Raw genomic sequence first — 16,003 nt, 5'->3', positions numbered from 1 at the left:
ATAGCCCATAAAAGGCACTCAAATTTAAATTATATTAAATTTAAGTGAACCAAACGTTAGTCAAATATTTGCATCATCTTTCCTGGAGGCCAGTGGCGCAAACTATGGGTGACGAGTTATAGGGGAGGGATAAGGGGAGTGGTTATCCTCGTGTGATGCACTACAAGGAGAACATTCTTGACCGGTTGAAAATAGGACGATAAATTTAAAACTTAATACTTTTTGAAAACTAAAGAACGGACATATGTAATACTTTCATCATGTTTCTTGAATGCCCACTTGTGCAAATTGGATATAAAACCTAGAAAGTGTGACCAACCACCATATTACTCCTTTTACCCCACATTGCTCCAGGGGCTCTCATTGTCTGCTGCATAGTCTAATAAACAGTAAGCCGCTTGAGATAAAAGCGTCACCTACACAATATGTAATGTAATGTCGGGGAAGCAAGTATTATGTAAAATGTGTTTAAAACAGCAATTCCTGAATCCAGCTGTTTTAACCATCAACACCCTCGTTTAAATGTCCTCACTCTGTGACTATTATGTGTTGACATACGTGTGTTCAGTATTCAAAGGAAATGGATGAATGAAAATACCAAGCACAGCTTGTTTCCTCCCAAAATGCTCAAGAAACGTGAAAACAGCCAAACATTCCAAAAGACCAGTGATGGAAAAAGCAGAATGCGAAACCAAGGTGCAGGACTCAGATGCTAACTTCTAATTGAAACCAAAAAGTTTGGGATCTTACAGCCTGCGAGGCCACCCCCATTGAGACAGACACACACACACACATAGACACAGAGACACAGAGACACAGAGACACAGAGACACAGACAATTGTACCCTATCTAATCCAATTAGTGTTAGCCGCTTATGACCCCATAAGCGTTCAATGTATGCCATCATTTATGGCTTAGTGGCTCTATTTATTCGATAGACCTGTACACCAGCTTGTTAATGCAAATATTGAATCAGCCAATCAAGATGTTTGTTGTTTTTCGCACCATTCTCTGCAAATTGTAAGAGACTGTTGTGCATGAAAATTCCAGGAGATCAGCAGTTTGAGATAATCAAACCACCCTGTCTAGCACCAACAATCATTCCACCGCCAAATTAACTTTTTTCTCCATTTTGAAGTTTGGTCTGAAAAACAGCTGAACCTCTTCACCACGACTGCATGCTTTTCTGCATTTAGTTGCTGCCACATGATTGGTTGAGTAAATATTTACAACAAGCTGGTCTACCTAATAAAGTGATCACTGTGTACGTATGTCACTAATCCAGCATGCTAACCTCACAGTATCCTCGGTTGAAGAAATGGTCCCTGAAGCATTGGGTGACAGTAGACCGCACCCTCAAGATCTTGGAAATACTCTCCCCACGGATCATCATGTGCCGGTTGTTGAGCTGCACATCCACATCAGACTCCTCGTTCACCAGGTTGTCAGCTCCCCCTGCCGGTGCCAGGCCCACCAGCTCCCAGAAGTCACAGTGAAGCTCATGACCCCCTGGTGCCTGAACGTGAGTGTTGTAAAAGCACAAAATTAAATGACTGCAAACAATTTCAGAAAATCAAATGTAATACAGCCCATAATGCTCTTAGTGTCCATTAGTTGTCTTCTGTGGTACACCATATACATTTTACAAGGCTCTGAGATTACAACATGATGCAGCACTCCTGCATTATTCTCCAATTTAAAAACAAGGACAAGTTGATATTAAGCCGCAGTGGCAAAAACCTGAGTGCATAAATGCCAGAACTGACAGTGGCTGGTAGCTCCATAAGCAAACAGGCAATTGCCGATTGCTTCATCCATGGTTCAGTCAGTTATGGGACCATGTTTCATCACTATCTAGTGACCCCCACTGGTCAACACTAGGGTGAGCAGAGCACTGGGATGAAACAAACATCTGGTACAATTCATGAGATTTTTCCAGAGCACGGGTGCTGTGCGATCATTATCCGTGACGATTGGAGAATTTGTATGTGTTAATTATTTATTTCATTGGCTGCAGTAGTTGTGGTATCAGTAACAAATGCACAACATAAAATTAATACTGTTGTGTGTTGTGTTACATGAAAGTATTAAGTAGCCGACAGAACCATGTGAAATTATACAGTGCCATGGTGCTGATCCGAATGAGGCAAGGGTTCCCATACAAGGTTCTACTTAAAAGAATAGGGCTTTGTCCACTAATGCAACCAACACTGGCAAGCCGTTGTCATCTGTTGCTGGCAGATCAGTTGCTCCCTCTCCCTTTTTGCTCTTTCCCTTAGCTCTTTTATGGAACAGGGATTCAAAATCTTCAATCTCCATGGCAGTTTTGTGTCATATTTATGCTGTAGAAGCCTGTTAGATATGAATGACCTCACTCCACCTAGCAGAAATCATTATCAAAACAGTTAAATTAATCATAGGTTCTTTAAAAAAGATTATTCCAAAAGTCTTCCCTGAGCTGGCATTTGGAAAAGAGGAGGTACAAAGAATTGGAGTGGGGATATTATGGAATTGGAACATCAACACCCGGATAACCGAAAACTATTCTGCAGTAGTCAATGTCAGTAGTAGTAGCCTACATGAGGTCATAACATGTTCAGAACAACTCTGGAACATGTTGCTACATAGCTAGCCACCGATAATACATTATAGCTGATACTTATCTTAGAATTTAACCAGATAATATTCAATGGGAGAATTAAGACCTCAGACATTCAACCTGGGGCAAGCCCAAAAGATAAAATGGGGGAAAAGGGCATGGGCTTGAGGTGATGAAATGGCAGGTGCTGTAAATTTAGTCTGTGATATAAAACACGAAATGAACCAGGCACATGACCTTGAAGGCCATTTGCATATTAAAAGCAGGTTGATCGGACAACCTTTGGTGTGTTTAATAAAGAACATTACCGAGCATTATGATTATTATCGATGTTTATTGTATGCAGCATTTTTATCAAGAGTGCCAATGATCCGAGAGGTCTCTAGGCATAAGCTGCTGATGTCAGGGGCATGGACAGTACTGGGTGAATTGGGGCATGGACAGTACTGGGTGAATTGGGGCATGGACAGTACTGGGTGAATTGGGGCATGGACAGTACTGGGTGAATTGGGGCATGGACAGTACTGGGTGAATTGGGGCATGGACAGTACTGGGTGAATTGGGGCATGGACAGTACTGGGTGAATTGGGGCATGGACAGTACTGGGTGAATTGGGGCATTGACAGTACTGGGTGAATTGGGGCATGGACAGTACTGGGTGAATTGGGGCATGGACAGTACTGGGTGAATTGGGGCATGGACAGTACTGGGTGAATTGGGGCATGGACAGTACTGGGTGAATCGGGGCATGGACAGTACTGGGTGAATTGGGGCATGGACAGTACTGGGTGAATTGGGGCATGGACAGTACTGGGTGAAGTGGGGCATGGACAGTACTGGGTGAATTGGGGCATTGACAGTACTGGGTGAATTGGGGCATGGACAGTACTGGGTGAAGTGGCTTGCTGTCAGAGTTGTGTCACGATTGTTTGCTTGACTACACTGTCAATATACCGCCTGGCATGAAATCATGCACAATCATGTTCATCATCTGCATTGAAGGGTAAAAACTTTGTTCCAAATGGTTATTTACTTTCTGCTGGCAATTAACCCCTTTAAATTAATACAAGCCATGTACAACAAATTTACACTACCCTTCAAAATCCTTTTTTTAAATTTTTTTAATTTTATTTTTTTGTTTGTCCCTCCTACGCCTACTTAATTTGTCAATGCACCTGAAGCCTGTCAATGTGTGGCTGCAATGAGCTCACAAATTGCTTGTGTCACAGCTGAAGCTACATGCATGGCACCTAACTGCTGTGCGTGTCTTGGCTACACAGACTTTTCGGAAAATGTTATGTCCGTTCTATTGCGTTTATGCTTTACAAGGGCAATGGGACATTGTTGGGCATCTTTACAGTTATGTAGACCACCATGTTTGCTGTCTTTGGTTTAGGCAACAAAGTTGTCATTTGTGCATGCATTAGCATGAAAATGTTTCAATAAGACAAAATAACCAAGGCATGTAATAACTATATTTGCAATCCAACACACTATATGTATATGTACTCAAGACAAAAGTAGAGCAAATTGTATGCTTACCTGTTTTCCTTCAGGTACAGGTGTCAGAGTTCCATACAAGCCTACGGTGCTTTCAGTGGACAGGACCAGGGCGTTATAGGTCTGACACTGGAATACAACAAAAGGAGAGAGGCAGCATAAAAGTAATAAACACAAAGGTAATACATAGTGGGATTATTGGCTCCCTTAATAAATATGCACAAAAGTACTTTAGATTTACCATGAGCTACAAGATTGTGAAACAATAGTGTATGCGCCATTCCCAGTTTCACGGGTAACCTATGAACTCTCCATAAAAAATCACATGGTTATAATATTTACATTTACTTTGACATTGTGCAGTGTAACCTCAGTTGCAGAAATCCCTGTAGTTTACGTCCACTGGTCGATCGTGTGTCTTTTTTATTTTTATGTATCGGTTAAAAAGATAATTCTTCACGTTTTCATCCCTCCTCCCTATGGCTTCTGCCTGAGACTTGATTGGCAGGTAATCTGTAAATGTGCTGCTGCGAACAACTTTGTTACAGACCGGATGGTGCACTCAAAATTCCATGATCATGCAATATAACACCGGGTCTATTTTACCACAGCAGACTGGTCTTATAATTTTACTTTCCTGCCAATACAGGTCTTTGTACAACTTGATATTTTTATGTAACGCTAAACTTGCATTTTATATGCCAATGCATTTTATATGGCGCAGGACAATCGTGGCGGTGAGACTAACGTTCCATTTTTCGTTGAAAGTGAGGAATTTCCGCTTTCAATACCCGATGGATAAATAGGCTATATGATAATATATTGCTTTAATTATTTTTATGGAGATACCGCATAGTGGAAAGCGAAGCTCAGTTTGGGGTTAGTTTGAATTTGAGTGTCAACGAATAAACACGGATGAAGAAACGCCATAGAATAAGCCATAAGTGAACTAACATCTAGAGATTTAAAACGCACAAAAAATATTTGACAACTATAGTACTGTAGCATTCAATTCCAAGGGGTGCTTGCATGCTTAACCCTCTGAAATGGCCGCTGATTGCGTATTATAGTATATAGCAACATTTGTCCAATGATGTATTGCTTTGTTTATTGGTAGATACAGCATAGTGGAAAGCAACATTCAGTTTGTGGGTAGTCTGAATTCGCGTGCCAATAAATAAACACAGATCTTCTGTTAACCTTAAGAAATGACAATGTTAACATAAGCCATAAGTCAACCAACAGTGGCAGAAATGATTTGATAACACCAATACTGTAGCATTCAATTTCCTGTGGTGTTTGCATTTTCAACATTACATTACATTAAACCCCCTGAAATGGCCAGATTGCTTGCTCAAACGACTGAAGCTTGTCGATTGGCAGTTTAGAATAGTTTAGAACCGCAATAATTGTGATGAATGTGCATTTATTTTCAATTGAGCTTACCATTTCACCTTCAGAAATCAGTTATCGGTTATACATTTTTTGTAACCGTTTACAAATCAGTTTCGGTTAACTGGGTAAACGCTTAACCGGTTAACCCTTCACACCTCTAGTTTAAACCCTTACTGGAATGTGAAAGGTAGCGTTGGAGAGAGCATGTGGAGGTACAGAAACAGAAAGGTTTGAGAACAGAAACTACATACCAGCTGGTCAGAAAGGACACACTGGAGAAAGCCAGTCCCATCTCTCAGCACTAAGAACATCAGATTCTTTCCTGTGAGGAAAACCCATTAGCACAAAGTTTTTTCCTTGTAATTTGATGGTGATGCAATTGCATAGACAAGTGGAATATGCCTTCGCCCAGAATCCAAATACAATTGAATTCCATTATAACATGCTCCATATTGAACCCCATTATAACATGCTCCATATTGAATCCCATTATAACATGCTCCATATTGAATCCCATTATAACATGCTCCATATTGAACCCCATTATAACATGCTCCATATTGAACCCCATTATAACATGCTCCATATTGAACCCCATTATAACATGCTCCATATTGAACCCCATTATAACATGCTCCATATTGAACCCCATTATAACATGCTCCATATTGAACCCCATTATAACATGCTCCATATTGAACCCCATTATAACATGCTCCATATTGAACCCCATTATAACATGCTCCATTATAATGCGGTTACAAGACTGCCCCCCCGGCTCTACCTTTCCAAAAAAGGAAATGATCCCCTTCACACAGAAGGAAATCCTGGCCAATTTTTTTTTTCTGAACCACCTGAACCAACCTCATAGCTCACTGCACATGTTCACAAGGATTAATTATTTAAAGTCATTTTTTTTGTATTTTTGTATATATAATCTTGAAGCAGAGAGACATTCTATTTGAGAATGACGTGCTGGAGTACAGAGCCAAAAGAAAAACAATTGTAACACCAAATACTTACGGACTGCACTGTATAATGCAACATCATACATTAAATGCATCAGCAATCTTTGGCTATCAAATGAGGATTGTTGCTCATGTCAAAACCTAGCATACACTGATTTATTCAATCATTCATTTATTAATCTGTCAGGACATTATTTTTTATCATGCAGTTAATTGAGAACTGTTGCTTCTGCTGCATCATTTCAGGTATTGGGTACAAAATATTTAGGCAAAGATATGATTTGGCATTGGTAGGCACAGATAGCCAATAAAGTCTATTCAAAAAAAAAAGTCACACAAAGTTAATGTGCAACCTTAAAGAATTTTTAGTCTGATATTTTTACTGCATGGACCAGAAGCATAAGCCGACTTGGACTTGGTGCTCGGATTTCCTATGTTGCAACCATCTTGTTTGCAGCTTTCTGTACAGGGGTAGAACCTGAGGCATACGTACGGCATAAGCAGTCTCGTCAAACTAGAGTGGCTTCAAAAAGATTCAGACCCCTCCACTTTCTTGCACACTTTATTGTTCTGTAGATTTAATTTTAAATGGAAAAAATTGCCAACCCCATAGCAAGATGCTGTCACCACCATGTATCACCGTAGGAATGGTATTAGCCAGGTGATGAGCAGTGCCTGGTGTTCGCCAGACACAGTGCTTTGAGTTCTGCCCAAAGAGTTACATTTTTGTCTCAGTAGACCAGAGAATCTTTTTCCTCATGCCCTCAGAGTCCTTTAAATGCCTTTTTGGCAAACTCCAAGTGGGCTGTCATACGCCTCCCTGCCATTAATGTAATGTAATTGAAGCAAAAAGGATGCACCTGACCACAATTTGGTGTGCTACAGCAAAGGGTCACAATACTTACGGAGATTTCAGTTTTAAATTTTTTATGGAACTCGTGCACAGTCAAGAGTCCACTCACCTTGTCTGCGCAGCCGATGAACCCAACCAAACACCTTCACCCTTTGCCCTCGGTAAGGCTCCAGTTCATAGATTTTAGCCTGCAAATTAAAATGTTCTCATGTCACATAAAAAGTATAAATAAGGTTGCAGGCTTCAATGAAGATGCCAACAGCAGCAACAACTGATGGAATGTACATTCTAATGATATGGATCGTACCGTTTTCGGTTCTGGAAGACTGGGATCGCTCTCAATGATTATCTTCTTCGCTTCTTCCAAGTTTTTCTCCCTTCGGTCTGAATCTTCAGCCTGCAGAGAAAAGGTAGAGCCAAAGGTATGTACTTATTATGCCGCCAAGTAAACTGGTAAACTTAACAAATTATAGGCAAGTTCATAGGTAGTTGTACTATAAACAAGACCAGGCAAGCCTGATTTAGCCTGACCTTGACAGAGCTAAGGGGAAAGTATGTGTCGCACAACTAGGGGCCAGTTTCAGACACAGACTGAGCTTCGTCCTGGACTAAATAGAGTTGTGTTTGGAGAATTGATTTTAGTCTAGGACTAGCCTTAATCAGCATCTTTCCGAATATGAGTTGACCCATGCCTGTCAGCGCAGAAGCACTGCACCCTCTCTCACTTTTCGTTGGAATGTTATTTCTGACTGAGGAATGTTATTTCTGACTGAGTGACTCACCTTCATGGCCTGTTAAGCTGGTGTGGCATCAAAAAAACATGTATCTGACAAATAGGCTAACCTATGACGTGTGAACAGGTAAACGTTTAACTGGTTAACCAAAACTAATTTGTAAATGTTTACAAAATATTGCTAACCAATATTTTTTTTCTGAAGGTGAAATGGTAAGCTCAGGTTAAAATAAATTCACGTTCACCACCAGGTGTATTATTGCAGTTCTAAACTACTGTAAACTAGCAATCAACAAGCTTCAGATGCACCTGTATATACAGAGGTATCAGAAAGTATTCAGACCCCTTCACTTTCTGCACTTGATTGTGTTTAATTTTAAATGGATAAAATTGAATGACTGGACATAGTTTAGGAAGGCACACACCTGTGTATACAAGACCTCCGCAATAAAATTGAGTCACAGCATAGCTCAGGGCAAGGGTATGAAACAATTTCTAAAGCTTTGAGTCTTCCCAGGAGCAGAGTGGTCTCAATATTTGTGAAATGGAAGAAACTTGGGGCATCAGAATATGCATAAATTAAAGTGGCAATATGTACAATTCTTGTTTTTGGTTGTTTTGGCGACATCTACATTGGTTAATACAACAGAATTGCACACTACAGATCTCATGTATCCTTTCAAATATCAGAGGCTTGGAATATATCATGATGAGCCAGACTGAAACCAATAGCCATCGTACATCTATACATATAAACACACACACGTATCACATAACTTGTTAGCTTATGTTACTTTTCACTCCAAAGACTTACAAATTAGGAAACGACAGATAAAAACCGTAGCTCACAGCATTCACTAGCTAAACGGCATAAATTGGCATAACCTATGTTCTTCTCTTCTTTTACACTCCTCCATGGACCGCAAAAACGTCTGAATGTGCCGAAGATCACTTTTCTGTTTTGGCAGACTTGCTTTAGATCATTGCTTCTTTCAGCGGTCTGAGCAGAGGTTGAATTTCACAAAGTGAAAACATGTTCTTAGAAAAGTTGTACATTTATTAAAAATCTAAAACTGAAATCTGTCATGGGATCGATGCGAAATGCAGCTCCCATTGTAAACTGCCTGTTCTCCCCATTATCATCAACGGTGCCAATTACTCTAGACCTGACTCAATATGATTGGGTCCAAAGGTGTACATTTTTTTTTTTTTTTGTACAAATTCTCTTACAAACCATCGTTCCCTACCTCCTTTTTGCTTTTAGTAGTATTTTTCATCTGGTCTCTGTTCCACAGTTTCTTCACATTCTTCATCTGGGTCTTTGAGATCGTTACCCAGCGCTGGAAAAGAATACAAATTATATTCAAATGAAGCAGAATGTAATTAATGCACAAGAATATGCCAACAGCAATGTGTAAATTGGAGCATTGCTAAGGTTGGGAACCGAGAACCGGTTCCAAATTAGAACCGGATCCAAAATTCCAAGAACAGGGTAACCGATAAGAAATTTGAATTTCGGTTTCTTTTTTCGGCTCATAAACATGCATTTTCACTCATGTTTAGAATAAACGGCACTGATTAAGCTACTATTGCAAACTAGCGCCATCGCTTCACCCCAAAATTGTACTTTGAATATGTACATTTCAAATACATATTTAAAATACATTAGAATGTTCAAACATTTGTTCATATTTTTACAATAATTATAACGTAAAAAATTACCACTTATTGCACACATCTGGTGTTATGCTAGCAATGTCAATTAGAGGGCCAGAAAGTATTGCCAAAAACACCATTAACCATTAAGAGTGGATTCCCAGTTTAGAAAATCTAAATTTAAAATTCATAAATATAAGTGTCCATGCACGCACTATTAAGCATTGTCCTAGCCAGCTCTTCAACCTTGTGTCAATTTTCCATCCATATAATACGATTAGTGGACAGACTTGCAAGGACAAAGCAATTCTAACTGTAATAATCTTGTTAAGACTGCGATAAATGAAGGTAGATAAGTTCACTGGATACCTACTCTTATCGTTGTAACATTATTTACACTTTTAGTGGGTACTGTATCAGCTCAGGATCTGCCCAGGCACATCATGCGCCAACAGCATGTCAGTCTGATTAGCTACATGCACGGCTACAGCATCATAAGCCACATTTCCACTTCCAATTCCAGAGGGTGGAAGCTGGACAAATGTCAAAAGTGTGGGTCAATTTTGTGAGGGGAAAATGAGGACCAGGGAAAATGGAGAAATGGAGAAGAGAAAAAAGACAACAGGTGTTAATGAGGAAGAAAGAGAGGGAGTGGGAAAGAGGAGGTGCATGTAAATAAATGATGAAAGAGTTGAAATGATATAAGTCTGTTCTCTGCGTTTAGCCACCTCATTTTTTACTTTGGAGTTTTTTTTGTTTTTATTGTATGTATTCACTTAGTCAACATTAAGTTAAAAAGATCTTGAGTTTAGCTAATTTAATGAAACAATACCACATTTTTTTTACTCTTATCTGACAATGTGAGTTTGCAGCCAGTCCCTGTATTCAATTCAAATGTACCTCGCCCTCTGCGTGAGAGTCCACATAGATTGTTGGAAATGGTTCCTTTCCAAAGAACATCAATGCATTTAGGGCGGTTTTAAAAGGTTTTTCTTCTGTCCCATCAGCATCTTGATCATTTCCTTCCTTATCAGAGACGTACAGCGCCCCTAAAATGGGAAAAGGAAGATGAGAACATTCACATTAATCATTTCAATCTTTCAGCAGAACGATAAAAATGTGTAAGTATATACATTTACATAGCAGGTAGTTCACTTATGGCTTGTTTCTATGGCGTTTCTTCATCCATGACACGCAAATTCACACTACCGGCAAACCAAACTTTGCGTTCCACTATGCACTATCTACATAAAAATAAATAAAGCAAAACATTATCATGAGGCTATTTCAATTTTACATAGGAGATTGAAAGCGAAAATTCCCTGCTTTCAGCAAAAAATGGACACGTTAATCTGACCACCACGATTGTCCCACGCCATATAAAATGCATTGGCATACAAAGTGCAAGTTTACCGTCAGATAAGAATATATCAAATTGTACAGCGACCTGCATTGGCATGAAAGTTAAATCATTAGACCAGCCACCTATGGTAAAACAGACCCGGTGTTATAATATATCAGGCAAATATTGCGTGACCACGGAATTTTGAATGCACAACCCCATCTGTAACAAAGTTGTTAACAGCAGCATATTCACAGATTTCATGCCAATCAAGTCTATCAGGCAGAAGCCATAGAAGAGGGATGGAAAACATGAAGAATTATCATTTTAACCGATGCATTTAAAAAAATTACATGACCGACCAGTATTGCCTGGATGTAAACTACAGGGATTTAAGTACAGATATCTGCAACTGTGAGGTTACACTGCACAATGTCAATGTAAATATTTAATTTGGCAATTAGGCTGACTTACTATTATCTGACTTACAATGATGACATTTAACTATTGAGATGGCCGAAAATAAAGTTTGAAAATACAATTAGATTTCTCAGTAATCCAGTCAAAAAAAAAAAAAAAAAAAAAAAAAAAAAAACAAGGATACGTCCCCTAGCGGTCATAAGCAGTATCGGTTAACAGGTCACATCCCTGAAGCATATCCTTTGTTTTTAACACATTAACCTGCAGAAGAGTCTCATCACACAATATAACAAAGTAATCAACTACAGGGCCATGATTTCTAAAAAGCATGACTATGACAGTGAGAAAACGGGTTCATTCCAATCGCTTATTTCTCTCATATTTTTTCTTTTATTTGCTCTTTCATCTGCTCCCAGCTCCACCCATCAGGAGAGGCACGGAAAAATGGCAAGAAAAATAAATGAAGACGGAAAAAAAATCGAGAAAACGATTTAAAAAAAAACGTTTTAGGCAATTAGGCCAATGGAATGTCCTTGCTTTCAGTTCGAGGAGACAACAGTTACACAGATGTGGCAGATGCGTGGCAAAATAGGAAGAGGTAGATCCACAGGTCGATCACATATGTCAGATTTTGCACTGATGTTTTCTTGCTCAAAGGACAGATTGGGAGCTCCCAACTTCTACTTCTAGCTCCTAGAAGGAACATTTAACAGGTTAAAATGTCCTAAAAGATCGTGGACCTCAATCGATTTCTGGGTCAGGAGCAAAGAAAAGAATAAAATGGGAGAGAAAAAAAAAAAAAGGGATTGGAATGAGCCGAATGAGTCAGCAAACTTCAGAGGATTTCTACCCGAATGACTATGAAGACAGTCTTTGTGGTAGAAGATAATCAGAATACACTTTGTATGTATTCATAGTCTTTTCAGATCACACATGCATGACATACACATTGAATTTTTGTAGCAACTGGTAAATAGTATTACTTATGCCCCCTTAAGTCATAGGCTAAATGACGCATAATCTTATACTATATATTGTGTGTGACCCATTCTACAGGCATTTGATAAGTCATATAAGTCATGACAGCCAATTTCACAGAAACCAATGTTTATGTAAAAATCTTCAGTTACGTTATAGCCCCAGAGTTTCGTTAAAGTGTTGGTCGTTTCCCAGTCTCACGTAACTCTCACAAAGAAACTTTGTAGCCATTTTTCTGAAAAACATGGTTTGGTGGTACTCAAAATGAAACTCCCTTATCCCTTATCTCTGCTCCCTATCTGGAGCAGAGATAACTTGGCGAGCAGGCTGCACATATAGGGTTGTTTGAACCTTAGTACTAACATGACCAGTTATTACAACAAAGACGTTCATCACTGTCTATTCTTTGAAAATATAGTGAGGTACTTATACTGCACTCGGATTTATACTGTAGCCTATTTCAAACAAACAGGCAGAAAATATTTTTTTTAAATCCATAAACATACATAGTCTTCACATGTAAACAGGCTGTGATTCTGCCTTCTTACTGTCGCTCACGATAACTCATTTCATGGAACTGTCCGTCATATGATTGCAAATTAATGAACAGCTAGATTAAAGGATATCACACTGAAATTAATACTGAAATATGGAAACTCAGATTAGGTTACATATACTGGTTTCACTTTCTGAATTAACAGTAGGTTGCGCTAATGCACCTTAAGGATGACAACAGCCACCAGAATGCCAACCGGTCAGAATTTGACCTATTGACAGGCTCATTTTCTGCGTCGAAAGTGGACGGATTAGACGTATTCTGGAAGACCTTTCGGCACCGTTGGCATTCCTTACATTTCACATTCGCAATTGGCTGAGATATTAGCTATGTTTTAGCAATAGACGGCTAAGGGCAACTTCCCTTCTTAATTTCTTCGACAACACTTTCCATTTTGTATTATTGTTAATGGCTTTCCCTCCTGATTTCCTGCCTCCTGCACCCCCTTCCGATATCCCTCTTGTCTAACCCTAACCCTTAATAAATAAAAATAGTAACACTAATAAAAAATTGCACTTACGATGACTGTCCGTTTGTTTAGAACGGCCCTTAATTAGTATTTTACTAGTTATAGATTTGATGCTTTTAACCTGTGGAAGAACCTATGCACTTGTAAATCGCTTTTCGATTAAAAGCGTCAGCCAAATGACGAAAAAAAAATGCAGATTGGTAGATGGTTCGATAAGGTTCGGCAACACACGTTTGCTTACTGGCTAGCTAACGTAACTAGCCAACACGTCCCCATGCTTCCTCTTGCTAACTCTTAGCCATCTATTCTAGCTAACAAGCACAATCACCAACAGAAGGGTGGCTATACATTTGAATAAAGAACTTAGTCACCAATCAAACTGGAAGATTTCTTTAGTAGCTAACAAATGAGCAGTTACTTACTCCAGATCTATGCAGCTAAACGTTAACACAGCCTTACTATTCCCTTTCGCTATTTATCCAGTTCCTAAAACTAAAGAATGATGCAATCCGCTATATAGTTGCTAGCAATAGTGTCTAGCTTACCGATTGGGAGTTGCTCTTCAATTTTGGCAGTTATTTCAGCCATGTCACTATTTCCTTTAGTAAGACGTAACTATGGTAAAAAAAAAAAAAAAGTTGCCTATCCCAGTTTTGTTCTCTATGTGGATCTTGCACTTACGATGACCGTCTTTTTGTTTAAAACAGCCCTTCATGCGTATTTTACTAGTTATAGATTTGATGCGTTTAACACGTGGAAGAACCTATGCATTTGTAAATCGCTTTGGATTAAAAGGGTCAGCCAAATGACAGATGGTAGATGGTTCGATAAGGTTCGGCAACACACGTTTGCTTACTGGCTAGCTAACGTAACTAGCCAACACGTCCCCATGCTTCCTCTTAGCCATCTATTCTAGCTAACAAGCACAATCACCAACAGAAGGGTGGCTATACATTTGAATAAAGAACTTAGTCACCAATCAAACTGGAAGATTTCTTTAGTAGCTAACAAATTAGCAGTTACTTATTCCAGATCTAAGCAGCCAAACAGTCTTACGATTCCCTTTGGCAATTTATCAATTTTCTAAAACTATAGAATGATGCAATCCGCTATAGTAGCTAGCAATAGTGCCTAGCTTACCGATTGAGAGTTGCTCTTCAATTTTGGCAGTTATTTCAGCCATGTCACTATTTTCTTTAGGAAGACGTAACTATGGTTAAAAACAAAAAAAATGTTGCCTATCCCAGATCTGCTCTCTATGTGGATCTTGCTAGGTAGTATGCCACTTGACCTAAAGTCTTCAAATGCCGCAAGCATGCATAGAGCGTCTTGAGGAACGAGACCAGGAGCTTCCTGAAGGTAACCCTTCCTGTAGATAACTTCCTGTATAATAAAACTTCTGAGTTTGTCAAAATAAAAGCTGTGGAGTTACTTGAATAATTAGAACACAGATACCACGTTTTCTGCGCTTTTATACAGAATTTCCTTTGTTTAGTCATTACCATACAGGATAGGCAATAACGTGGCAAGGCCTCCAGGGAAGGGGTCAAAGTCTAAGCAACCCACGAGGAGAGAGGCGGGGCAAAGTCCAAAGACAGGCAGAGGTCGAAGTCAGGAGATCAAGACGAGGGGGGCTGGAGAGCAGGAGGGCTGAAGGACTGGAGACAGGTACAGAAGCCAAAGGGCTGGAGCAGGGCTTGGACAGAGATGGGTCAGGCAGGCAGGAGGACTGGAACAGGACGGGATGAACACAGGAAACAGGTAAGTAGAAGGCAAGCATAAATGCAAGAGTGTATGTGGACAGAAGTGCAGGGCACAAGACGAACAAAGAAACAGGTAAGCTTTTATACATGACTGATGATGAGACCGTGAGCGACAGGTGAGACGATTACAAAGAGGAAACACACGTGTGGGGGCATAGCTGGTATTAGGGAGAAGGTGCAGACAAGATGCATAGAAAAGGAGAAACTGGGAAATGAATGAAGATAGACGCATGGAAGGTGAAAGAGTAATATGAAACTGAGCATTTAAGTGTGGATACATAGAACTATCAGGACCGTAGAACCAGTGAACCCAATCACAATAATCCAACAGGCAGAAAGTTCAGGCTAGTCAAACAGGCAAGGGTCAATAGCCAGCAAACAGATTCAGCAGGGATAAGGCAGTTTGTAGTACAAAGTCCAGGCAATGGGTCAAAACTCCAGCAGACAGGTATCAAGGATCATCTAAAACTTAATCATGGTCACAGGCGAAGGGACGATAACAAGCAGGCTGAACAGACAAAAACAGACTCCAAAAGTTGATATACAAAAAAAGGTTGATACACTGCGGATGAAAATAAAACATACAGCAGAATCTAAACGTGGAAGTCGGGATGAAATAAGTTGTAAGAGAAGTCAATCAGGTACTGCTGGATGGATTTGACACATAAAATTCTGGCGATAGACTGGACAAACAAAGGGGTTTAAATAATACAGGTAACGAGGGAATGGCAATCAGGTGTGGGAAACAATCAGGAAGTGAAAATGCAGGT

At 39.6% G+C, this 16,003-nt stretch overlaps 1 protein-coding gene across 3 annotated transcripts in view; it reads right to left on the bottom strand.

The window, feature by feature from the left end:
- Positions 1-15,904, bottom strand: part of LOC133140111 (asparagine--tRNA ligase, cytoplasmic) — a 34,265-nt gene extending 18,361 nt beyond the window's left edge. The window contains exons 1-8 of one of the 3 annotated variants that reach the window (XM_061259691.1): positions 15,819-15,904; positions 10,606-10,754; positions 9,297-9,389; positions 7,624-7,713; positions 7,426-7,504; positions 5,747-5,817; positions 4,143-4,229; positions 1,296-1,517 (exon numbers count right to left, since the gene is read on the bottom strand). In XM_061259691.1, the coding sequence (XP_061115675.1) occupies positions 1,296-1,517; positions 4,143-4,229; positions 5,747-5,817; positions 7,426-7,504; positions 7,624-7,713; positions 9,297-9,389; positions 10,606-10,665 (702 nt within the window). In that variant the 5' untranslated portion in view covers positions 10,666-10,754; positions 15,819-15,904. Of the gene's footprint in view, positions 1-1,295; positions 1,518-4,142; positions 4,230-5,746; positions 5,818-7,425; positions 7,505-7,623; positions 7,714-9,296; positions 9,390-10,605; positions 10,755-14,015; positions 14,172-14,610; positions 14,837-15,818 lie in introns of those variants that run through there. The other 2 variants (XM_061259689.1, XM_061259690.1) reach the window with 2 other exon arrangements.
- Positions 15,905-16,003: the final 99 nt, after the last annotated feature.

This window comes from Conger conger, chromosome 11 (genome assembly GCF_963514075.1).
Source record: "Conger conger chromosome 11, fConCon1.1, whole genome shotgun sequence".
Taxonomy (NCBI): Eukaryota; Metazoa; Chordata; class Actinopteri; order Anguilliformes; family Congridae; genus Conger; species Conger conger.
Note: the sequence above shows the minus strand (reverse complement) of the source record. Positions and strands in the feature narration are given on the sequence as shown.